Source organism: Artibeus jamaicensis, unplaced genomic scaffold (assembly GCF_021234435.1).
Source record: "Artibeus jamaicensis isolate MK-2021 breed Jamaican fruit bat unplaced genomic scaffold, CSHL_Jam_final contig_60, whole genome shotgun sequence".
Classification (NCBI taxonomy): Eukaryota; Metazoa; Chordata; class Mammalia; order Chiroptera; family Phyllostomidae; genus Artibeus; species Artibeus jamaicensis.
In genome coordinates, this window is record NW_026521900.1 from 11,858,781 (window position 1) to 11,885,071 (window position 26,291).

At 39.1% G+C, this 26,291-nt stretch overlaps 1 protein-coding gene across 6 annotated transcripts in view; it reads left to right on the forward strand.

The window, feature by feature from the left end:
• The window catches only part of CCNB3 (cyclin B3), an 80,153-nt gene extending 59,588 nt beyond the window's left edge, over positions 1-20,565 (forward strand). For all 6 annotated transcript variants that reach the window (XM_053670654.1, XM_053670658.1, XM_053670659.1 and 3 more), the window contains 5 exons: positions 13,222-13,359; positions 16,169-16,324; positions 17,444-17,593; positions 19,968-20,101; positions 20,325-20,565. In XM_053670654.1, coding sequence (XP_053526629.1) covers positions 13,222-13,359; positions 16,169-16,324; positions 17,444-17,593; positions 19,968-20,101; positions 20,325-20,397 — 651 coding nt within the window. In that variant the 3' untranslated portion in view covers positions 20,398-20,565. The remainder of the gene's footprint in view (positions 1-13,221; positions 13,360-16,168; positions 16,325-17,443; positions 17,594-19,967; positions 20,102-20,324) is intronic.
• Positions 20,566-26,291: the final 5,726 nt, after the last annotated feature.

A 26,291-nucleotide genomic window follows, 5' to 3' on the forward strand; every position in this document is an offset into this window, starting at 1 on the left:
TATTTGGGTAGAGTCTGTAGGATTTTCCATGTACACTATCATGTCATCTGCAAATAGTGACAGTTTTGTTTCCTCCTTTCTAATTTGGAGGCCTTTTATTTATTTATTTATTTTCTTTTCTTGTCTGATCACTGTGGGTAAAACTTCCAATACTATATTGAATAGAAGTGGTGAAAGTGGATATCCTTGTCTTGTTCATGATCTTAGTGGAAAAGATTTTAGTTTTTGCCCATTGAGTATGATGTTGGCTGTAGGTCTCTCATATATGGCCTTTATTATATTGAGGAATGCTCCCTCTATTCCCACTTTGTTGAGTGTTTTTGTCATAAATGGGTGTTGTACCTTATTGAAAGCTTTTTCCACATCTGTTGATATGATCATGTGATTTTTGTCTTTGCTTTTGTTTATGTGATTTATTACATTTACTGATTTGTGAATATTGAATGATCCTTGCATCCCTGGGATGAATCCCACTTGGTCATGGTGTATGATCTTTTTAATGTATTGTTGAAGGCAGTTTGCCGATATTTTTTTTGAGGATTTTAGTGTCTGTGTTCATCAGCAATATTGGCCTGAAGTTTTCTTTCTTCGTTGTGTCTTTACCTGGTTTTGGGATTAGGATGATGCTGGCTTCATAAAAGGAGTTTATAAGTCTTCCATCATTTTGGATTTGGGAGAATAGTTTGTGAAGAATAGGTGTTAGCTCTTCCTTAAATGCCTTGTAGAATTCTCTTTTAAAACCATCTGGTCCAGGGCTTTTGTGTATTGGGAGTTTTTTATTATTGTTTCAGATACATCTGCTGTTATTGGTCTGTTGAGGCTTTCTACTTCTTCTTCATTGAGTTTTGGAAGAGTACATTTTTCTAGAAATTTGTCCATTTCACCTAAGTTTTCAAATTTCTTGGCATACAGTTCTTCATAGTAGTTTCTTACAATGCTTTGTATTTCTGTAGTATCAGTTGTAATCTCTCCTCCTTCATTTCTGATTGTATTTATTGGGGTCCTCTCTTTTCTTTCTTGATGATCCTGCTTAAAGGCTTGTTAATTTTGTTTATCTTTTGAAGAAACCAGCTCCTGGATTCATTGATTCTTAGAATTGTGCTTTTAGTCTCCATGCCATTTAATTCTGCTCTGATCTTGATTACTTCCTTCCTTCTACTTGCTCTGGGCTTTCTTTGTTGTTGTTGTTCCTCGAGTTCTTGTAGGCGTAAGGTTAGTTTGTTTGAAATGTTTCTTTTTTAGGTAGGCCTATATTACTATGAACTTCCCTCTCAGGACTGCCTTCACTGTGTCCCATAAGTTTTGGATTGTTGGGAGTTCCTTTTCATTTGTTTCCAGAAACTTTTTGATTTCTTTCCTAATTTCATTCTTGACCCATTCATTGTTTAACAGCATGCCATTCAATCTCCATGATTTTGAGTGTTTTGGGTCTTCTTTTCCTTTGTGGTTTGTTTCCAGTTTCAGTCCCTTGTGATCAGAGAAAATGCTTGGTATGATTTCAGTTTTCTTGAATTTGTCGAGGCTTGTTCTGCGTCCTATCATGTGGTCTATGTTTGAAAATGTCCCCTCTGCGTTTGAAAAGAATGAGTATTTAGCTTCTTTGGGGTGAAAGGGTCTATATGTAACAGTTAAGTCCATTTCATGTAGGGCGTTTTTCAATTCCACAATATTTGTTTATATTTTGTTTGGAAGATCTGACCATATTTGATAGTGGGATGTTAAAATCCCCTAGTATAATTGTGTTGCTGTCAATATCTTTCTTGAAGTCCTCTAAGATTTTTTTTATATACTTGGGTGCTCCCATGTTGAGTGCATAAATATTTACAATGTTTCCATCTTTTTGGTGGATTCTTCCCTTGAGTATTATGAAGTGACCTTCTGGGTCTTTCTTTATGGCCCCTTTTTCGAAGTCTGTTTTGTGTGATATGAGTATTGCTACCCCTAGCTTTTTTTTTCTTGGAAAAATTTGTTTCCAGCCCTTCACTTTTAGTATGTGTAGGTCCTTTGTCCTGAGGTGGGTCTCTTGTAGGCAGCATATGTGCGGGTCATGCTTTCTTATCTATTGATCTATTCTATGTCTTTTGATTTGTGCATTTAATTTATTTACGTTTAAGATTATTATCGGTAGGTACTTATTGCCTTTTTTGTACCTGTGTTCCTCTTGGATTTTCTCTTTTATTTCCTTTCCATAGAGCAGGCCTTGTAGCATTTCTTGCAGAGTTGGTTTGGTGGAGGTGTATTTTTTTAATCTTCTTTTGTCATGGAAGCTCTTTATTTGGGTTTCTATCTTGATTGAGGGCCTTGCTGGGTAAAGTAGCCTTGGTTGCAGACCTTTTGTTCTCATTACTTGGAATATTTCTTGATATTCTCTTCCTGCTTTGAGCGTTTCCATTGAGAAATCAGCAACTAACCTTATTGGGGCTTCCTTGTATACTACTTCCTTTTTTTTTCCTTTGACGCCTCTAAGACTCTCTCTTTGTCTTGGAATTTTGCCATTTTAATGATGATGTGTCTTGAAGTGGGTCTCTTTGGGTTCCTCTTGATTGGCACTGTGTGTGTTTCCTGGATTTGTGCGACTTTTTCTCTCATCAAATTAGGGAAGTTTTCCATCATTACTTTTTCAAATAGATTTTCTATCCCTTGCTCTTTTTCTTCTCCTTCTGGTATCCCTATTATTTGGATATTATTACATTACATACTGTCTTGCATTTTTCTTAATCCCTCTTCAGTTTTTCTGAGCCTCTTTTCCTTTTCTTCTTCTTTCTGGGTGTTTTCTTCTGCTTTGTCCTCCAACTTGCTGATCTGATATTCTGCTTCATCAATTCTGCTTTTGATTACTTCCTCTGTGTTCTCCAGCTCCAAAATTGTATTCTTCATTTTCTCTTGGCCCTTGCTGATAGTTTCTGTTTTCTTTTTCATGTTGATATAGTTTGCAGTAAGTTCATTGTAATTCCCCTGTAGTTTCTGGTAGGTCATTGTGACCTCTTTGAACTTCCTGATAACCAGTGCTTTGAAATCAATATCTGATAGCTGACTTGCCTCTATTTCATCTGGTATTCTTTCTGAGGCTTCTTTCTTTCCTTTCATTTGGGGATTGTTTCTTTGTCTTCCCATTGTTTGTGAGACTCTTCTTGTTAGCCTCTGCTTCTTAAATTGATTTGTTCTGGCTCCCTGGGTTTGTAGTGTGAACTTCTCTGGTATAATACCTGTGGGATTCAGTTTTGTAGTCTCCTTTATATCCCCAGCTCACTGTTCTTGGGCTGTCCTTTACATTGGCTCTGTGTTTGTCTTTGAGTTTTGGTTATTTTAGGGTCTTTTTTTTATGCGTCCTTCCCACCAGCTGGTTAACTGATGGTCACTGTATCCACCGCCTGTTGTAGTTTGTTGTGCTGGTGAGGACAGGTTGTGTTGAAGGTAGTTCTTCTTTGTGTACAAGGTTCTCAGGATTCTCTTTTGATCCTGTTCAGTTGTTTGCAGTGGGTAGTTTCTCCACTGTTTATTTGTATTTCCAGATAGGTCTTGGATTGAGGTTTGTGTGATTTACACTCCCTCCTTCACCTTCTTCTGTTGTTATCTGTTGGTGGTTCCTTTGTTGTTGGGTTTCCTCTTCCAGTGGGTATCCTGGTGTTCACTCCTTCCATCTGGTCTTTTTTTTGTGATCAGTTGGAGGGGAAGACAAAGTGGTTTATGACACCAGGAGAGTATTCTATGATATTTACAGTAGCAGCTGGTAGAGAAAAAATAGGAGATCCTTTGGCTATGTATAGTGTTAACCATGATATTCCACCCAACTAGCCACTTTTTAGAAAGGATGGAAAGAAGATAAGACTCTTGTTGGGGAGGGAAGGATTGTGAGTTGGATCTAGAAAGCAGTGAGGTTGTGGGAGGTCAGATTCTGAGGTAAGGTGAGAATAAAGGTTAGTAAATAGGTGCAGTGTTTGATAGAAAAGAGTTAACTAGTACAATAATATAGTTCAGAAAACAATGAAGTGGGCTAAGATCTGGGAGGGGTATTGTGTAGTATTTACAATAGTATGAAACAGGTATTATTTACAATAATATTAGGGCAACAATCATATGACAGAATCTATGAGATACCAAGAATAGGGAGTATTAGACCTTTAATAGTGTGCTATTTGATCACAGGTGAAGTGATGTACAGTAAATTAGCAGTATACTATGAATGAAAGGACAGGGGAAACCTGTCAAATGGTACAGTATAACCAGCCAAGACAAAGAAGACTATGCAGAAAGAGGAGGAATACAAAGATACTATTAAAATAAAAGATGTAAGAATAGTGAAAAATAATACAAATATGAAGTAACTTGTAGTTTCTTTGCTATAGCAAAGTGAAATTTGTCTCTCTGCCTCTACTGTTGGGATGCCCTCTCTTTGGGTCCAACTCTGGTCTCTTTGCAGTTCCAAGTTTTTTGTCTCACTTGTGGGTAAAATAAAAAAGGCTGGAGAGGGGAGAAAAAGCAGTAAGTTTGGAAAGAAAGGAAGAAGGAATAGAAAAAGAAGGAAAGAGAGGAAAAAGGTATTGAAAGATAAAACAATAATAAAGAAGAAAATAAAACATTACTTAAAAAAAAGCAACCCACCTCTTCTTGGTTTCCCCCTGGCCAAACCGGTTTTTCTGGTCTCACTGGCTTCAGCAGGCTGAGGGGTGATTGGTGTGTCCTTTTTCCCTTTCTGGGGTACTCAGCCAGTCTCATGAGCACTCTCCCAAGATCCAGTCCCGCACCTCTCCGCAATACCCCATTCACGGAATCCAGGTCCTCTTCAGAGTACTCTATCCGCAGGAGTCATTGCCATGGGCCGGGGTGCGGGCGCGTGTGCCCTGACAGGCTTCCCTGGTCCTACAGGCTTGGGCATGAACCTTTCCCAGTGCTATGGGGACCACCAGGCCTTCTGACCAACCTGGTGATTGCTGCCAGGCTGGGTGGGGACTGCATCGAGTGGCCGTCGCAGGAGGATCCCCCAAGCAGTTTACTTTTCAAGAAATTTCTCCTACTCAATCCTGCCACACAGCTCAGCCCTGCACCAGGTGGGTAGGGAGGGAGTCGATGGCCAGGCTCACTCCCAAGGACCCTGCTGCTGGCCCTCGACTCCCAAAGAGTCCTCAGCAGATGTACGCTGGGCCAAGGCCGCCACGCTGGTCCCTCGGACCTTATTGTCTTGCAGCCGTCTCCTCACTTTCTGTTCTTTTCAATGTCTGCTACAATTTCTAGTCTCCTATTTTCTTATATACTGGAGCATGTTGGCTCTTTGCTGTGTTCCTTCGCAGAGTGACCAGGTTTTTCTCCCATGTGTTGGGGGAAGCAGAATCCTCTCTATCCTCCTCTGCCTCCATCTTCCAGTTTCCTGTTTATGGTCTTTTCAATTATGTTCTTTGGTATGTTTGTCTATTCTAACATCAATAGTATGCTGTTTTTATTATTATAGCTTTGAAATATATTTATTGCCTCTTTACTCATCTTTTATAAAATATTCATTGTTCTCACACATTAAATTCTTCTAGGTGTGCTATAGAATAATTTGGTCAACTTTTCAAAAAAGAGCCCATTGAGATTAATTCAGGGAGAATCCCCAGATTTTGTATAATTGAACTTTCTAAGCCATTTAGGTTATGTTTGTTTAGTTACAATGTCTTCTTTTACAATTTTAAGTTTTAAAAGATTCTCTTCATATTGACTCATTTACTTAAAAAGGTATTTCTTGGATATTGGGGAAGTTTTTTAAATGTTATTAGTGTTATCTTTTTTCCTTTAATTTTTAAATTTATTGCCAGTATATTGGGAAAGCAGTTGATTTTTAAGATTTATTTTGTATTCACCTACTTTTCTGAACTTAGTCATGCTTTATTTAATTTACTCTTGGATTTGATGTGCTTATACCTTTATTTTGCTTCTATATTCACAAATGTAATTCTTATACAAATGTGATGGAGGGTGATGTTTTTAAAAAAATAGTTTATTTATGGAATTCCACCAAGATGGAGGCGTAGGTGGAAACACCTTGTGTCTGCGCACAACCAAATCTAAGATCAACAAATTTTTAACAATAAACAAAACCAAACCACACAGAAAATCGATAATACAGAGTCCGAAAACAACGAAATGCTCAGCTAAACTGGTAAGAGGAGCGAAGCCAGCAGTGGAGCGGGTTGACCCAAAAGATCCCCGACCTGGTGGTGCGCAAGCAGCCAAAGGCGTGGATCCCAGGTGCGGGCTAGCTACGAGCGCACACAGGGAAGAGGCACGGCTGGCTGTCTGCAGTAGGTTGCGCATTTGCGTGCAGATAAACCAGTGAAGAGGCTAGCATTGAGACCGCACGGCTCAGGGCAGCAGGCTTGCACAATTCTGCTGGGATAAACAGGCTGGAGCGAATGGTGGGACGGACTGGGTTAGCAGAGAGGACCGCCATTGCTCCCTCTCTGATCCCGCCCCCACATACAGTGTCACAAACCAGCGACCTGGGTGGCCCCGCCCTGGTAAAAAACTAATGCTCAGCTCCTCCTACTGAACGGTGCGAACAGACCAAAAATGGCTCAAAAACAACTCAGAGCCCCAGAGCCCATAAATCTAAGCAATGAAGAAATAGCCAAACTTTCAGATGCACAGTTCAAAATACTGGTTATCAGGATCCTCACAGAACTGGTTGATTTTAGTCACAAATTAGAGGAACATATGAAAGCTAAACTAATTGAAATGAATAGAAATGCACAGGAAACCAATAGTAATGGAAAGGAGACTGGGACTCAAATCAAGGGAGCAGACCAGAAGGAAGGAAAAAATGACCAAACAGAAAAGAATGAAGAAACAAGAATTCAAAAAAATGAGGAGAGGCTTAGGAACTTCCAGGACATCTTTAAATGCTCCAACATCCGAATTATAGGGGTACCAGAAGGGGAAGAGGAACAGTCATGAGTGGAAACCTTATTTGAACAAATAATAAAAGAGAACTTCCCCATTCTGGCAAAGGAAATAGATTTCCAGGAAATCCAGGAAGCTCAGAGAGTCCCAAAGAAGTTGGACCCAAGAAGGAACACAACAAGGCACATCATCATTATATTAGCCAAGATTAAAGTGAAGGAGAGAATCCTAGAAGCAGCAAGAGATAAGGGGACAGTCACCTACAAAGGAGTTCCTATCAGACTGTCAGCTGATTTCTCAAAAGAGACCTTACAGGCAAGAAGGGGCTGGAAAGAGGTATTCCAAGTCATGAAAACCAAAGACCTACAACCAAGATTGCTCTATCCAGCAAAGTTTTCATTTAGAATGGAAGGACAGATAAAGTGCTTCTCGGATAAGACCAAATTCAAGGAGTTCATCATTACCAAGCCCTTATTAGATGAAATGTTAAAGGGACTTACCTAAGAAAATGAAGATAAAAAAGATGAACAGTGAAAGGACAGCAAACTCACAGTTATTAGCAACCACACCTAAAACAAAAGCAAATTAAGAGGACAGCTAGATCAGGAGTGAACCATAGAAATGAAGATCACATGGAGGATTAGCAACAGGGGAGTGGGAGAAGGAGAAGGGGGGAGAAGGTACAGAAAATAAGTAGCATAGACAGTAGATAGAAAATAGATAGGGTGGAGGGTAAGAATAGTAGGGGAAATGTAGAATCTAAAGAACTTGAGACACGTGTTCATGAACTAAAGGGGAGGAATGGTGGGGGTAGGGTGTACAGGATGGAGGAGAACGGAAGGGGGGAATAGAACAAATGTAATGGCATAATCAATAAAAAAATGTAAAAAGATAGTTTATTTATTTATTTTTAGAGACAAGGGAAGAGAAGGATAAAGGGACGAGAGAAATGTCCATGTGTGGTTGCTTCTTGCACAACCTTCACTGGGGATCCATCCTGCAACCCAGTCATGTGCCCTGACTGGGAATCTAACTGGAAAATCTTTGGTTTGCAGGCTGGCACTCAATCCACTAAGACACACCAGCCAGAGCAAAGGGTGCTGTTTTTGTTAAGTTTGATACCAGGACTACTCTAGCTTAGTAATAAAATCAGGAAGTTTGTTTTTCTACAGTACTAAGTTTAAGGCAGGATTTTAATATAATTTATTTTTTCAAGATTTTATTTATTTATTTTTATAGAGAGTAGAAGGGGGCCTGGCCTGCAATCCTGGCCCTGACTGGGAATTGAACCCATGATTCTTTGGTTTGCAGGCTGGTGCTCAATCCACTGAGCTACACTAGCCAGGGCAACACAGGAATTTTATTTTCCTTGAAGAACTTTCTCATGAACCCATTGATACATGATGCTATTTATGTGTATCTTTCTTTAATAACTTTTCCTAATAATGTTGATGGTCATTGACTTATTACTAAGGTTTTACTCTTCTTCTTGAGTCAGTTTTGTAGTTATGTTTTCCTAAAAATAATTTCATGGATATTTTTAGTTGTTATTATAGATTGTGTATGGTATTATTTTATTATCTTTTATAATTATTTTTCTCATTCAAAATGTTGCATGTACATACTTTCTTTCCTCACAAAATATTTGTTCAGTCTTGTGGTCAAAGAACCAGCTCATGGATAAATGTATAAGTGTTTCATTTCAAAATTTCATTAACATCTGCTTTCATCTTTATATTTTAGTTAGACTTATTTTGTTGTTTTTCTCTAGATTCTTGAAATGAATGGGTAGTCTATTTTAATTATTTCTGACTTCATAATAAAAGCTCCAAAGCTCTACATTTTCTTGTAAGTAACCAGTTTTGACTACATCTCATTAGTTTTGAAAGAGAGTGTTGTAGTTATCTTTTTTTTTCGCAATCAACTGCAATTACAATTTTTACTTCCTTTTTGACCCAGTTTTTGTTTTCTTTTTTTTTTAAAGAATTGTGCCACTCTGGTTGTTGTTGCTCAGTGGATTGAGTGCCAGCCTGAGAACCAAAGGACTGCTGGTTCAGTCACCAGTCAGGGCACCAGCCTGTATTGTGGGGTGGGTCCCTGGTTGGTGGTGCACGAGAGGCAACCACATATTGATGTTTTTTTCCTTCTCTTTCTCCCTTCCTTCCCCTCTCTCCAAAAATAAAATAAAATTTAAGAAAAGAATAGTGCTTATCATTTTTCAAGTGCTTTGCTTTTCATTGGGTATTTGGTTTTTCCTTTTATTACCAATTTTTAGATTTATTGTATTGTGTATTGAGAATGTGACGTGAATGATGATTTTTGCTCTTCTTAAGTTAATGAGGTTTTGTTCATGGCTTCAGACATAATGGGTTTTTATAAATGATTCACTGATGTTTGAAGAAAATATGTGTTCTCTTTAGGTACAAAGATCATTATGTCAATTAATTATAGTTTAATAATTCTTATATAATTTATATGCTTATTTATTTTTTCTGCTTATCAAAGTCTGAGAGCAATGTGGGAACCACCCATAGTTATTGTTGTTTAGTTAATTCTCCTGGCAATTCTTCACCCCCTTCATTTTACCTTAACCCCTCTGCCCCATACACTTTTCTAAACTACAAAGTGAATAGATGTTGTAGTATGTGTGTGTATTTGTGTGTGTATGTGTGTTTGCATAAAATCAACAACCCTTTTCCTCTATTCTTTTTCCTCAGAAGTAGCAACTGTAGTTTAGAGTGTATCCTTTTAGATATCCTTTTGTGTCGTATCACTTTTATTAATATTTAACTATCCTTTCTTTAAAAATCTTAAATTATATGAGTAATACATAAAGGCCTAAACATATGTACATATATGCATGTATAAAATATAGCTTTTTAATGAGTGTAGGTTTTATGATATTTTTCTTATATGCATAGGTCATACTGTACACATTGCTCTGCAACTTGCTCTTTTCTCTTAAGAATAAGTCTTAGTAATCTTTCCTTTTAAATATAGATCTACCTCATTCTTTTATACTGTTGTGTAATATTTTATTATATAATGTAGTCATTATTTAGTTAACCAACCCCTTAGGTTAATCTGATCTATTAATTGTTCCTCAAGTAAAAGGTGATTATTCATATACTTTTAGTTTATTTCTTCTATTGTCATTTAAAATAATCTAGACTTTTAGATTAGACTCTATCTAACATATAGAAACAAACACAGGAAAGCTGCCAAATTAAGGAGACAAAGAAATATGGCCCAAATGAAAGAACAGAAGAAAACCCCAGATAAATAACTAAATGAAACAGAGATAGCCATCCTATCAGATGCAGAGTCAAAACACTGGTGATCAAGATGCTCAAAGAATTCATCAAGTACAGCAACAATATAAAGGAAGAAATGAAGTTTATGCTAAGTGAAATAAAGAGAAATCTACAGGGAACCAACAAGTGAAGGGAAGGAAACGGAGATTCAAATCAACAATTTGGAACATAAGGAAGAAATAAGCATTCAACCAGAACAGAAAGAATTAACAAGAATTCAAAAAAAAAATGAGGATAGTATAAGAAGACTCTGGGACATTTCCAAACATGCCAGCATCTGAATCATAGGGATGCCAGAAGAAGAAGAGGGAGAACAAGAACTTGAAAACTTATTTGAAAAAAATAATGAAAGAAAACTCCCCTAATTTTGGAAAGGAAATAGACATACAAGTCCAGGAAGCACAGAGTGTCCCAAACACGTTTGACCAAAAGAGGACCACACCAAAATACATCATAATGAAAATGCCAAAGGTTAAGTATAAAGACAGAATCTTAAAAGCAAAAAGAGAAAAGCAGATAGTTACCTACAAAGAACTTCCTTTAAGTCTGTTGGCTGCTTTCTCAAAAGAAACTTTGCAGGCAAGAGGGAACTGGCAAGAAGTATTCAAATTGATGGAAAGCTAGGACCTACAACCAAGATGACTCTATCCAGCAAAGGTTTCATTTAGAATTGAAGGGTAGATAAAGTGCTTCCCAGGCAAGGTAAAGCTAAAGGAGTTCGTCATTACCATGCCATTATTACATGAAATATTAGAGGGATTTATTTAAGAAAAAGAAGACTAAAAACTATGAGCAATAAAATGGCAATAAACACATATCTGTCAACTATTGAATCTATAAAATAAAACAAACTAAACAAACAACCAGAACAGGAACAGAATCATAGATATGAAGACCATTTGGAGGGTAATCAGCTGGGAGGGGGAAGGGGTAAAATGAGGGAAACTGTGCAGGATTTAAAAAGCATAATTGGTAGGTACAAAATAAGGGGATGTTAAGAATAGTATAGGAAATGGAGAAGCCAAAGAACTACATGTACAACCCATGGACATGAACTAAGGGTGAGGATTGCTGGAGGGAAGGGGGGTATGGGGGAGAGAGGGGCGAAGGAGGAAAACTTGGGACAACTGTAACAACATTATCAATAAAACATTCTTAAAAAAGATAAGGTAATTACCCTGGGTTATGCAAATGGGCCCAAACTAATCACAGGAGTTCTCAAATGTAGAAGAGGGAGTCAGAAAGTGATGTGGTGTGAGGAAGACTTGGCTGGCCATTGTTGTCTTTGAAGATGGAAGGGACCCCACAAACCAAGGAATGCAAGAATCTTCTAGAAGCTAGAAAAAGGATTCTTCATCAGAACTTCCACAAAGAAACATAGCCCTGCTAACACTTTGATTTTTTTTTAGTCCAGTGAGTTCTATTTTGAACTTCTGAACTCCAGATTCATAAGATAATGAATTTGTATTGTCTTTAGCCCCTAGTGCTTAATAGTTTATTACAGCAATAATAGGAAACTATTGAAGACAGATTTCTGAGAATTTCCAAGGCCATAATCTAGGAACAACAGGAGCAGTTTATTAGTGTTTTTGTTATTCAGAAACTTAATGTATCTATTATTGATGAACCAATATTTTCAACCTTCTTCTGATAACTATTCATGTATGCTAATATCCATTCCTCCAAAGCTTTTTATTGATCTACATACATTGTGGTCAGCTAGGCTCCAATCAGTAACAGTAGCCTACACAAAGGAATCCTAATGACATAGGTAAAACTTTCAGGGAGGGTGACTACTACTCAACATAAGGAAAACTTTTCTGTTACAACTACTCAAGGTGAGATCAAGCTGTATTTGTAGGTTTTATGGCAGGAACTGAACTATTTGGTAGAGACATTAAAGAAAGGGTTCAAGCATTGATTGATGTGTTGGGCTTCCAGATTTTATTCTTCTTGTACTCTAAGAACCTAAGGGGTTCTGAGGGAAAAGCATCAGGTTTGGGTAGGACCCATGTGTACAGTGTAAATTTTGGCTATACATTGCCTCCAGCCAAAGAAAAAGCAGATATTGGAATCCATCTTACACTGTTTGCCAAGCCATGCATTCTGGCTGTGGGGTTACTATGCCCTGAGATGGGGGCACCTTTTGCTAATTCATATATAGGTATTGTGTACCTTCAGAGCTGCATTCACCCAAAGAAGGTACCTTTTTTCTAATTTTCACAAAACTGCCATACAGGCCAGCAGTACTTGTGGGATTACTTTAAAAAATATTTATTGTATTTTTTCCATTACCATTTAGTTCCCTTATACCTCCCTCTCCTCAGCAATCACCGTACCATTGTCATGTCCATACATCCTTTTTCCTTTTCGCTCAATCCTCCATCCTCTGGGACTACTTTTATAGGAGATTGTTTATTGGAATTGGTAAAGGCAAGACAAGGATATATAAAAAGGAAAGGAGGGTTGTGCTACTAATTCTTTAATCTCATTCTGGCTTCTTCAGCCCCTCAGCTTACTTCCAAATGGTGCCATTGGTACTTGCTACAAATCTGTATATTCTAATAGCTTAACTAGTTGGTAAGAGATAGTAATGAATAAATAAACTAATAAATAAGCAAACAAGTCTCTATTTCAGAGCTAAATAAACATGATCTCTTTTGGGAACTCACTGTATAAGGTAGTAGCAAATGGGGAAACCAAGAATCTAAGAATGTATTGGAGATCAAGGAGAGAGGGTGTGTTCTCTCAAGGTGTTCATAGAGAAGGTAGAGCCTCTCTCTCTGATTTGTAAGACTGATCACCTACCTAAATGTAGGGATAGAAAATACCAGGGTCCTTAAAGGCACAGGAGATATAGTCAGGCACCTACATAAAGTTGTTCAAGTGTTCAGAGCAGAAACTCATCTGGCTAGTTTTGGTAATAACTCTACTGTTCTCAGTGCTGCAGACCAGGTTGTTAGATTTATCTGGATATGATTTTGGAGTTGGTCAATATGCAGCTATTTGTCCTATTTGTATATTCCTCCAGGTTGCCTTTAAGGTGAGTCATGAGACCCTCTACTTGGCAGTGAAACTGGTGGATCACTACCTTATGAAGGTAATGTGCAAGAAAGACAAACTACAACTCCTTGGTTCCACTGCTTTTATGATTGCAGCAAAATTTGAGGTAAGCTGGAGTCCATAGGACCTGGAGAAAACTAATCAGTCAGGTTTCTATCCAAGTCATGTACATACATATGCCTATGCATATGTATATGAGTATGTATATGTGTATATATATGTACATACATACACACAAATATATATATGTTTGCATATATTTATACCTAAGTCTCTATACAAATAACTGTTTCTACCAATTTTTTTGTCTGTCTTTCCCAAGAGGAAAGCTGGTGTTGGGTGGCAGTAGTGTTGTATTTGTTTTCTGGCACTGACCAGGTTCTTCCATTTGCTCTAAGATTCATGTATGTGGGCATGTGCCTAATTCAATGGATTGTTCTTTTTAAAGCTTCCTTTTGGTCCATGATTCTTTATCCCCAGCCCTTTTATCCTTCCATCAACTCCATCTCCATGTAGTAGAATCTTAAACTGCATATAAAAGAAAGAATTTCCAAACCTGGGTGCTGGAGATATTTAAGAGAAAATGGCCTGGTAGTGAGTCCAGGTGAAATGTCATTTTTGAAGTGGTAGTATAAAATCAAGTAGCCTGACTTTCCTTCTTAGCCATAATCCATCTAATTTCTCTCATTCTTTCCTGTTCTTTAGATGCCAAATGATCCTGTTCAACTCCCATTTTTTCTTCAGATTGGCTAGTTGTATTGGCTTAGGGTCTAAGAGCAGAGAGGAAATAGCCACTTTTATTGGATTCAAAGAACTTTGGAACTGTGGGATTGTTTTTGTGTTCTGTCCACTTCCTCCCTCCTTTGCTCACTCACCCCTCACCTACATCTGGCAGTACCTCCCTTCCTTTTCTCCAACCTTTTCTCCTTTGCTCCACATTTCTTTTTCCCCTCCCTCTCTTGCTGCCCTTTCCCTCACTTCACTTCTGCCCTCTATCACTTATGCCTTCACTCTCTGGCAATCTTTCTCCAGCCTTCTATTAATTCATCCCTCGATCCCTCCATCCCTACTTTGTGTACTCAGTCCATACTGGACTCCCTCCCTCTATGGTATTTTCCTTCTCGTTCTGGCTACCCCCTTACTCACTCCCTTAACTGCTCACTTGCTCCCTTGTTCCATTCCCTGCTCCATCCTTCCCTCGCTCACTAGTTCCTTTCCTCCCTCTCTTCCTCCCATTTTTGTTACATCCCTCATTCCTGTGTCTCCTTCCCTGCCACCTTCCCACCCTCACTTCTTCCTTCACTCAGTCACACTCCACGCTACTCCCTCCCATCAACTGTCCCTCCCTCCTTTTCCCCCCGTTTCTTTGCTAACTCTCCCCCCTTCATCCCAACCTCTCCCCATCTCTCTCTTGTCTGTCCCTTCCTCCCCCACCTTGCTTCTCTTGTGCCTTGCTCCCTCCCCTTCTTTGGCTTCTCCCTTATCTTGCTTCTTTCTCCTCTTTTCTGCTAATTCCTTCTCTCCTCTTCTCTTTTGCCCCTTCCTTTCCTACTGAGCACCCTCAATCCCTATTCTCCTACTTCCCTTGTTCTCCCTCACTATTCTCCCTTCCTCTCTTGCTTTCTTGTTAATTTCCTGCACTGCCCACTCAGTCACTCCCTGGTTCATTCCCTTGTTCCCCTTCCCTCTCCTTCCTTCTTCTTCCCTCTGTCTACTACCTCTTCTTCCTCCTCCCCCTTTCCCTACATATGGCCTTATTTTATGTTTTGAGCAAGTAATTTATGCCTCAGCCTCAAGGGTATTAAAAAAGCAGCTGGGGTCCCTAGAGAGCAGGAGGGAGGAGGAAAGTAAGAGGGGGCACTTCTCAGCTAATCTTGGAACCAGGAACACACCTTTTTTGGTTGCCAGGATAAGGGGCCTACACTAAGTGTTCTGGAGAAGGGGTATCTTCTCCTCACAGGGTTGTGTACAGAAAGACTTTCACAAGGGGATGTGTAGAGATGGTATAAGAAGAGAAGAAAGGAAGGAGCTGGTGAGTAGAGCAATGAAAGGGAGAGTTTCTTGCCCTGGTCTTACCACTAGGCTATTGAGTTACTTTTTCTTTCTAGGTATCAATTTTCTAAAATTGGTCTAAAAAAACAGAGGGTTGGTCCAGTTTGTTATCTGAAAATAGACAGAAAAATTTGGGAACAAGGGTGGGGTTGGTAGGCAGATACATTTAGAGAAAGAATAGAGTGGCCTTTCTGCCTCCCAGTCCGCTCCCCAAAACCAAGGTTCAGTCTGCAGAGGCCAGGACATGAGAAGGTGCTCCAAGATAGGGTTCTTCTCACCACTGGGTTGGTATGGATCTTCCCAGTCTAGCCATCATGCACATGTTCCTACCCTCTGTAATCCTCAGTCTTGGCTTAGGATCCCTCTGTGCCTGCCTGCATCTCTCTCACTGCCTATTAAGCCCCCTCCTAAGCATTCTTATTTGTTTCCCTGAGACTAGGACACATAGTGAGGACTTATTTTCTATCTCTAGTTTCAATTTTTGTGGTCTTCTTCCCTCCCATCCTCCAGAGAAGGCCTTAGATTTCCCATTCCTGCCTCACACCCATTAGAAGAGAAATCAGTGATCCCAGTCCTTGTGCCATATTATGTGCTTCCAACACTGTAAGAATCCATCCCGAGAGGCCCCATCATTTCTCCAGTGGTGCAGTTTTGAGGCAGATCTCTTCTGTTTCTTTCATTTTGTTTTTCAGACGGGCTACTCAAATCAACCAGAAGTTGGCTCTCAGAGCTGACCTGAAGGTTTATTCCAAGAAATGTTATTGCCTACTATCCTTCCCCCTCCCTCTCTGCCTTTCATCTCCAAGCAGAGAGAAGTGGGCTCTCTTGGTCTGGCTATGACTACTTGTCCTCTCCACCTGTAGGAGTCCTTTCCACCTGGTCTAGATGACTTCCTATACATCTGTAATGATGCTTATCAGCGAGATGAGATGCTTGCCATGGAAATCAGCATCCTGAAAACCCTCGAATTTGATATCAACATTCCTGTCGCCTATCATTTTCTGCGCAGATATTCTGTGGTAAGAGAAAGGAGTCACATCTCCATTCTAGCTGCTGGGTTTGTCTCCTCCATACCCAGAATGCTTGTCTGAGCAGTAGGGAGAGGGAAAGGGACAACCAGGGACAGAGGAATTTCAATCCACCCTCCTTGACTGGCAATCTTTATGAAGTGTAGGAGGAAGAAAATTGGAGGTTTGCACAATGTGCCTATAAAGTTTTGAGGCAAGGGCAAAGTAGGAGAGGAGAGAAGATTCTTTTTTTAAGAATTTTAATAATGTATTTTATCTAACCTAAAATATTATTTTTATGTGTGACAAAACACCAAATACTGAAATATTTTACATTCTTTTTTATGTAAATATTTGATATCTGTCGCATATTTTCCACTTATAGCATATGTCAATTAGAATGTTAAATTGTTATTGGAAATAATATTTAGATTTTATGTTTGTAGTTGAAAAACTAGATTCCTATATCTAAGTGCTTCAAACATTTAAAGTTTTCCCAAAACTGAACTGAATATTAGTTTAACATAAATAATTATATTTATTATTTCAATTAAGTTAAAAGAAAATCAGGAAGGGACATGTGAAGAGTTTGGGGGAGATGTTGGTAAACTTTTCTTTTACCTGAGTATTGGTTACAGGGGAGGTCACTTTATAATTATTCATTGCATTCTACAAATGGGTGTTGTGCACTTTTTCTCTGTGTGTGTGTTATAGGTTATAATTTTTTAAAGATACAAATGAGAGGGGAAGGAGTTCTTTTGGAGCATGAAATACCTCAGGGTAGAACCAGGTACAAAGTTACAGTTGGAGGGCTTTGGCTCTTGAAAGGATGACATCTACAGAAAGAGTAGGTGGGAAGATTCCACAATCACACTTGGTAATTTGGTTAAAATTCCTAAAAGTGGTGAATCCCACTGCTGATTTCAGAATCCACCCCTCTTAATAATATTCTGTGCTTTCATGGGTAGGGTGTCTTAGTGTGAATCATGATGGCAGGAGAGCCATTGTTTAGTTAGAGAGCCATTTAGGCTTGAGGTGGGGTAACTGGAGAGAGTTGGGTGCAAGGGGTTTTCTGCTTGGTGTCCTGGTTTTCTGAGTTGCTTGCTGAACTGGTTTACTTCCTCCCTTTAGTGTTTCCGCGTCAACATGGATACATTGCTGTTATCCCGCTTCATCTGTGAGATGACCCTACAGGAATATGACTATATCCAGGAAAGGGCTTCCAAGCTAGCTGCTGGTTCCTTCCTCCTGGCCCTCTACATGAAGAATCTTGGACACCTGGTAAACACTTGCCTAGGGACACAGGGTAGGGATTCAGAAGCACAGGGTCAGCTTAGGAGGAAGGTGTAAATTTAGGCTATGGAAGATTTGGTGGCAAAACTGCTGTGTACCCATAGTTATGAAATCTTTAACATCTCGGCCATTTAGGGTCTTGGCTGTCTAAAGGGCTTCTACAGCAATTTTTTGAAGTATTTAATTCCATTTTTCTTAGTCACAGTACCCTTTGTTCCAAGGAAAGCTTACCTAAAAGTCTGATATCACAAAACAGACTAATATGAAATTATTTTGGTTGCAGCAGGGGTAGGGTAGCCCTACTTTCTACCTGACCCCAATCCACCTCTTACCCTTGCAGTCCCTTCAGCCAGGTTACCCTCTGAGGAAGCTTGTTGGAACAGGGTTTGAAAAGCACTGACCCAAAGAACAGAGTACTGAAAGCAACTGTCCATGTATATAACAGGGAACTTACAAGTATACTATATGTTCTTCTCTGAATAGGAAAGCCCCCAGAGTCTCTTTCCACAGTACATTAAAACTCATATTTGCTGCTTTCTCTATTTCATGAAAAATTATGGAAAGCAACTTTAGAAAATTACTAATTGTTACTTACGTGTAACATCCAATCCAAGTGGAAAGAGTATGCTTGCAAATGAGCATACTCTACCCAACCACTCTTAAACCTTTTCAACTTAGAAATCCTAGAACCACTACTGGTGGGAATAATAATTGAAGAGATGTGGAGATAATAATAAAAGACTGTGATGTATTGGGTGTAAATAAGACATTTCCTATGGATAGTGCAGAGGCTATATGAATAGGTAATGGTGAAACATGAGGCCAGAATTGCAGGATGTGGTCAGCTTGTAAGAGACCTTTGATGTCATGCTGAGAGACCCATTTTATACTAAGGCACTAGAAGTTTTTAGGCAGAAGCATTAAATACCCCTACATGTATGTTTTGGAAAAACTGGTATAGCAGTATAGCAGGTATACTAGATGATAGTGTAAAAGTGGCAATATTGGCAAGTAAGTTTTTATAATAGTCAAGGTGAAGCATTTGGGACTGAACTGATGCAATGACAGTGGGACCATTAATCTTATTTAACACATCAAATATAATGTGTTAGTAGTGCATGTTACTCCCCTGCTCAGCATGCCAATGACTGCCCATGGCAGTGGTTTTCAAACAGTATTCAGTAGAGGCCTGGGATTCCTGCAGAAATGTCAGAGGCCATTATAAAATAAATGGATTTAAATTGGTGGGCTTCTTAACCCTTGTCCCCAATTCCAGGTAAGATGTTTAGGCTTCCAGGTAAGATATTTTTTAAAAGAGTGTTTGGGAAAATAATTTAAGATACTTTTAGAAAAATTACTGCTTTATAGAATAAATCTTCCTTTTTCTACCTGTGGAGCTGCCACTTGACTTTCAATACTTATTCTAGTTGTTCCTTCTTCTATGAAGCTTTCTGTGACTCGCCTGGACAAAATTCTTGCTGCCCTGTGCCTCCAGTGCTCCATGCTCACTTCCATAATAGCACTTCTGACTCATTTTGTAATTTTCTGTGTGCAAGTCTTGTCCCCCTCATTAAACTACAGACTCCTCAAGTACAGGAGCTTTAGTCATCTTTATATTCTCAGCATATTATACAGGGCTTGGTAGTATTATTAATCCAAGCTAGCATTATTTAGGCACTTAGTATGTGCTAGACTGTGTTCCATGTGCTTTGTATGTATTAACTCATTTAATCTTATAATGTAATTACTGTAATATTCCCATTTGGCAGATTGGGAAACTGAGGCACCAAGAGGTTAAATGGCCAGTTCAAGGCCATGCTATTAGTTAAATTTGGATTTAAACCCAAGCATTTTACCTCCCAAACGTTTGCTGTTAAATACTCTGTTATTTTGCTTCTGTCATGTAATAGGCATCCTAAAATTAAATGAGAAAATGAATGTATGGAACGATAGCAGGTAGAACCAGAGAAGAGGAACAGCCTTAAATTCCTGTTGGCTGTTGGATGTTGGGGCCTTGTTTGTTCTGAGGTTTGCCTGGACATTGGCTCTTGACCTGGGAGTGAGTAAATTATAAAGTCAGTCCTGTTCTTGGCTTCTTTGGTGATGGATTTCAGCTTACCTGAATATCTATGGCCAGGGCTAATATCCAACAGGTACATATAGATATACACATACTAGTAGTTTGTGACTGGAACCTATTCTCCTATAATAATTGGTTTGTGTCTGTGATGGTTAGTCTTTGAAATGTTTGACTCTCTTTCCTTTCTATATCACGGATAGGAAGTTTGGATTTGGCATAGTAGACACAGAGGAAGGGTTTGTTTCCTTTTGTAAAAGTTACTATTTATGTTGCTTCTTCCAGGCTCCTACCCTGGAGTATTACAGTGGCTACAAGACCTCTGACCTTCACCCCTTGGTCAAGAAGCTGAATGTACTGCTGACTTTGCGTTCTTGTAATAATAGGCTCAAGGCTGTGCATTTCAAGTATTCTCACCGGCAAGTACCAAGCTCTAGCTGAGGATGGGTTTGTATTCAGTCATGGGGAGGCACAGACTAGCTTCACTTAAGGGAAAAGAAAGATTAAGGTGGTTTTTAATCTTACTTTCTGTTCCAGGGTTAAAGCAAGATAGGGAACCAGGGGTTTTATGTCCCATTTATTCCATGAAGCCTGCTGGCTTTGGCCTATTTTATACTGAGCAAACACCTCTTCCTTTTGCAGGCTCTTCTTGGAAGTCACCAAAATCCCTCCCTTGAACACGTGGAATCTGGAGGAGATTTTGAATTCCTGCTAATGAAATTGAGGGCCTGAAACTCTGGCAGCAGCTACTAGGGCCAAGCTGGCATGTAACTAGGCTGTTTATTTTGCCCTACAAATTGTGTTTTGATCACTTTTCTTCACTTTTACTTTTTGTTTTTCTTTTCCCCAAAGTATAATGTTATAAATATTTACATTTTTTATGAACAAGAAAAAATTATTGTAATATTTGTTTAGAAATATAATAAAAAATTGGTATTTGTTGTTAAAATGGCTCACCTCCCCTTTTATTGCTCACAACGCTCCATGCATGGCCCAGGGATGTTTTTTACTGCCTAGTAAAGGCTGTGTCTCAGGGTCTAGATCACAGGTGGCAAACACAAGGCCCGAAGGCCAAATCCACCCCCCACCTTGTTTTATCCAGCCTGGCACTTGTTTCTATCTGGTGGCAGCACTGAGCTCCTTGCCCCTAGTTAAGGAGCAGTTACATTTATAGTCCTAAAAATATTTCAGCCCTGTGAAGGCAACCAGGAGGCTGATGTGGCCCCTGGTGAAAATGAGTTTGACACCCCTGGTTTAGATTATCCAATTTCCTTCTCTCTTGGTGGCATTCACTTCAGGTGAAGAGGAATTGAGTTAATTTAGGTGTGAATTGATGGATGAGTCTGTAGAAAGAGGATCCATGGGGGTGATGTGGGGGGTTGGGTGGTGGTACCCAGTCTAAGGAGAGAGACCTTTACTTGACAGACAGGCCTCTGTGTTCAGATATGGACCAATACCCTTTGATTCCTATTTCAGGTTCCTTGCTTTCTTCTTTCTAGATGATGAAAAAGTGGTGATCAGGATTTTCACCCAAAGATAGCCCTACCTTCATAGTTAGGCAGTTTTCTAGAGTATGTATTGAAAAAACTGCTTAGAGTGAAATCTCTTTTGGCCCTTATCTTCTGTTAAGAGGAGTTATTCCCACCTGTGAAATCAGTGAGATGTACCGTGTATGCAAGCATTAATGACATGCTCAATCTTTCCTTCATATCCTCTATGCCACTTGATAAAGAAACGCTACCTTAATCCTGCTTCCAGTACTCCCCACAATCTAGCCACTGAAACAAGTTCTGTCTGTCACAGCAAAAGACATCTAGGGCTATATTCTAGTACTGTGGCTGATAACATTTCTGATTTATTACCACTCATCAAATATTTTGAATATCAGTGTTGCGGGTGGGTATCTGACAGAGGGTACAGTCAATGGAAAAGTTATGGGGAAAATATCTCTCCAATTCTGTCCCCAGACTTACCATGCTAGTCTGTTCAAATCACCTTTACTGATGGGTTGGGGACAGGGAGAGCATGCCATACCCTTAGATGTCTTAGTGTTTTGGGTTTTTTTTTTTGCCTTGGTGACCAGATATTATTAGGTTCCCTCCTGCCCCACTGTACTGCTACTTGGTAATGATTTGGCTGGCACAGCCAACTTTACATAGATATGCTAAAAGCATTGGGCTACAATCCATTTTGCAAATCTTCAGTCTCACTGATAAGAAGGGTCTTGTACCTGCTTTTTAATTCTATAGCTCTGTCAGGGGAAGCAATTAACTGCTTCAATTATTTCCCATCTTGGTTCCAAGTCTGGTGTTCTTTAGAGGTGCTAATGGAACTATAAACTGTGTTTGTTGTTGTTGCATGTCTCAAGTTTATTTTACAGTCATCACTACTTCAAAATTAAGAGAGCTATTAGACCTGTATCTCGTTATTTAGTGCCTTATTAAAGAAGCACTTCTATTTCTTTATCAAGAATTTGTTTTTATATATTGATGACACTACTTCAGCATAAATGTTTTCTTTTTTTTAAATTTTATTTAGTTATTTTTCAAGTACAGTTTTTTGAAATGTTTTCTTAACTTTGTATTTTTTCCTCCTTCCCTCCCTCCCTCCCTCCCTTTTTCTCCCTCCTTCCCTCCCCTCTTTTCTTTCTCCTCCCTCCCTCCCTCCCTCCCTCCCTTCCTTCCTTCCTTCCTTCCTTTCTTCAGTTACAGTTGTCCCACTTTTTCTCCTATTGTTCTCACCTACCCCCCCAATCAATCCCCCCCATTGTCCATGCCCAGAAGTCTTCTGTTTGTGTTCCTTTGCTTCCCGCTTCCCCTTCATTCCCATTTTATCCCCTTGCCCCTCCCCTGCGGTAACTGTCAGTTTGTTCTTTATCTCCAAGTCTCTGGTTCTGGTTTGCTCATTTGTTTGTTCATTAGGTTCCACTTATAGTGAGATCATATGGTATTTGTCTTTCACCACCTGGATTATTTCACTTAACATAATGCTGTCCCATTCCATCCATGCTGTCGAGAAGGGTAGAAGTTCCTTCTTTCTTTCTGCAGTGTATTATTGCACAGTTTCTTAATCCACTTATTTATTGATGGGCACTTAGGTTGTGTCTGGCATTTGGCTACTGTAAATAATGCTGCTATGAACATTGGGGTGCATAGGTTCTTTTGAATTGGTAATTCAGGATTCTTAGGGTATAATTCCAGCAGCATAATTGCTGGATCAAAAGGCAGGTCCATTTTTAGTTTTCTGAGGAAATTCCATACTGTTTTCCACAGTGGCTGCACCAGTCTGCATTCCCACCAACAGTGTGCTAGGGTTCCCTTTTCTCCACATCCTCTCCAACACTTGTTTGTTGCTTTGTTTATGATGGCCATTCTCGTTAGTGTGGAGCTGTATTTCATTGTGGTTTTAATTTGCTTCTCTCTAAGGGCTAGTGATGTTGAGCATTTTTTTCATGTGTCTAAGTGCCCTCTGTATGTCCTCTTTGGAGAAGTATCTGTTCAGGTCCTTTGCCCATTTTTTTAATTGGATTGTTTGTCTTCCTGGTGTGGAGTCATGTGAGTTCTTGATATAGTTTGGAGATCAAACCCTTGTTTAAGGTATAGTTGGCAAATATATTTTCCCATATGGTTGGTTCCATTTCTATTTTATTGATGTTTTCATTAACCATACAGAAGCTTTTTATTTTAATGTAGTCCAATTTGTTTATTCTTTCCTTTATATCCCTTGCTCTAAGGCAACTATCAGTAAAAATACTGCTGCATGGGATACCTGAATTTTCCTGCTTATGTTTTCCTCTAGGACTTTTATGGTGTCATGAATTTTATTTAAGTCTTTTATCCATCTTCAGTTTATTTTGGTGTATGGTATAAGTTGGTGGTTGAGATTCAATTTTTTGCATGTAGCTATCCAGATCTCTCAACACCATTTATTAAAAAGGCTATTTTTACTCCATTTTATGTTCTAGTCCCCTCTGTCAAATATTAATTCACTGTATAGACATGGGTTTATTTCTGAGCTCTCTATTCCATTCCATTGGTATGTGTCTGTTCTCATGTCAGTACCAGACTGCTTTGATTATAGTGTCTTTGAAATGTAGTGTGATGTGAGGCATTGTGATCCCTCCTACTTTGTTCTTTTTCCTCAAGATTGCTGAGGATATTCATGGTTGTTTATGGTTCCATATAAATGTTTGAAATGTTTGTTTTGTAGCTCTGAAATATGTCATTGGTATTTTAACAGGGATTGCATTGAATCTATAAATTGCTTTGGGTAGTGTGGACATTTCAATGACGTTTCTTCTTCCAATTCATAAACACAGCATGTGCTTCCATTGATTTGTGTCTTCCTTAATTTCTTTCCTCAGTGTTGTATAGTTTTCTGAGTACAGGTCTTTTACCTCCTTGGTTAGGTTTATTCCTAAGTATTTTATTTTTCTGGTTGCTGTAGTAAATGGGATTTCTTTTCTAATTTCTGTTTCTAATATTTCATTATTGGTTTGCAAAATGCCTTCAATTTCTGAATGTTGACTTTGTATCTCACCATTTTGCCAAATTAATTTGTTATGTCAAGTTGTTTTTTTGGTGGAATCTATGCAGTTTTCTATGTACTACACTATCATGTCTTCTACACAAAGTAACAGATTTACTTACTCCATTTCAATTTTAATGCCTTTTATTTTCCTTTTTCTTGTCTGATTGTGGTGGTTAGAAGTTCCAATACCATGTTGAATAGAAGTGTTGAAAGTAGACACACTTATCTTTTTCCCAATCTGAGTGGGAAAGCTTTTAGTTTTTGCCTGGAGTTTTATGATGTTGGCTTTAGGTTTCTAATAAATAGCCTTTATTATGTTGAGATATGCTCCCTCTACTCCCACTTTGCTGAGTGTTTTTATCATAAATGAGTACTGTACCTTATCAGAAGCTTTTTCTGCATCTATTGATATGATCGTGTGATTTTTGCCTTTCATTTGTTTATGTGCTGTATTACGTTTATTGATTTGCATATATTTTACCATCTTTGCATCCCCGAGATTAATCCTACTTGATCATAGTGTGTGATCTTTTCACTGGTTTGCCAATATTTTGTTGTAGCTTTTAGCATCTATGTTCATCAGCCCTATAGGCCTATAATTTTTTTTCTTTGTTTGGTCTTTATCTGGTTTTGGAATTAGGATAATACTGGCCTTGGTACTTCCTTCCAAGATGGAGGCATAGGTAGATACACTTTGCCTTCTCACCAAAAGAAGGGCAACAACAAATTTAAAAACAAAAAAACAACCAGAACTGCCAGAAAATCAAAACTGTATGAAAGTCCGACAACCAAGGAGTTAAAGAGCAAACATTCATTCAGACCTGTAGGAGGGATGGAGACAGGTAGCTGAGGTGGAGAGGAAATGCAGCAAGGCACTGGCTGGCGGACTGGGTAAGACAGCACCTGATAGAGTGGGTGGTCCCACATTTGCATGCAGATATACTGGGAGGAACAACTGGGGAGTGAGACAGACCATGAAACCCAGGGTTCCAGTGCAGGGAAATAAAGCCTCAAAACCTCTGAAAAAACCTATGGGGCTTGTGGCAGTGGGAGAAACTCGCAGTCTCACAAGAGAGTTAATTGGAGAGACCCACAGAGTTCTAGAATATACACAAACCCATCCAATCAGGAATCAGCACCAGAAGGGCCCAATTTGCTTGTGGGCAGTGGAGGAACTAACTTAAAAGCTGGATAAGACCTGAGCAAGCAGAATTGTTCCTGCCAAGATTCCTCCCCCACATACAGCACTGCAACACAGCAATATGGGTTACCTTGCCCTGGCAAATCCCCAAGGCTCCACCCCCTCACTAAAAAACAGTCACACCAAGACAAAAAAAAATGGCCCATATGAAAGAACAGGTCAAAGCTCAAAAAGTGGAACTAAGGGTCATAGAGATAGCCAATCTATCAGATGCAGAGTTCAAAACACTGGTAATCAGGATGCTCACAGAAATGGTTTAGTATGGTCACAAAATAGATGAAAAAGGAAAGGCTATTAAAAATGAAATAAAGGAAAATGTACAGGGAAACAACAGTTACTGGAAGGAAAACAGGACTCAAATCAACAGTTTGGACCAGAAGGAAGAAATAAACATTCAACCAGAACAGAATAAAGAAACAAGAATTTTTAAAAAAATGACAAGAGGCTTAGGATCTCTGGGACAACTTTAAACATTTTAACATCCAAATCAGAGGGGTGTCAGAAGGAGAAGAGGAAGAGCAAGAAATTGAAAGCTCATTTGAAAACATATGAATGAGAATTTCCTCAGTCTGGAAAAGGAAATGACTTCCAGGAAGTCCAGGAAGCTCACAGAGTCCCAAAGAATTTGCGCCCAAGGAAACATACATCAAGGTGCATCAGAATTACATTACCTAAGACGAAAGATAAGGAGAGAATCTTAAAAGCAACAAGAGAAAAGGAGACAGTTATCTTCAAAGGAGTTCCCATAAGACTAGCAGCTGATTTCTCAAAAGAAACCTTACAGGCAAGAAGGGACTGGAAAGAAGTATTCAAAGTCTTGAAAGGCAAGGATCTGCATCCAAGATTACTCTCTCCAGCAAAGCTATCATTCAGAATGG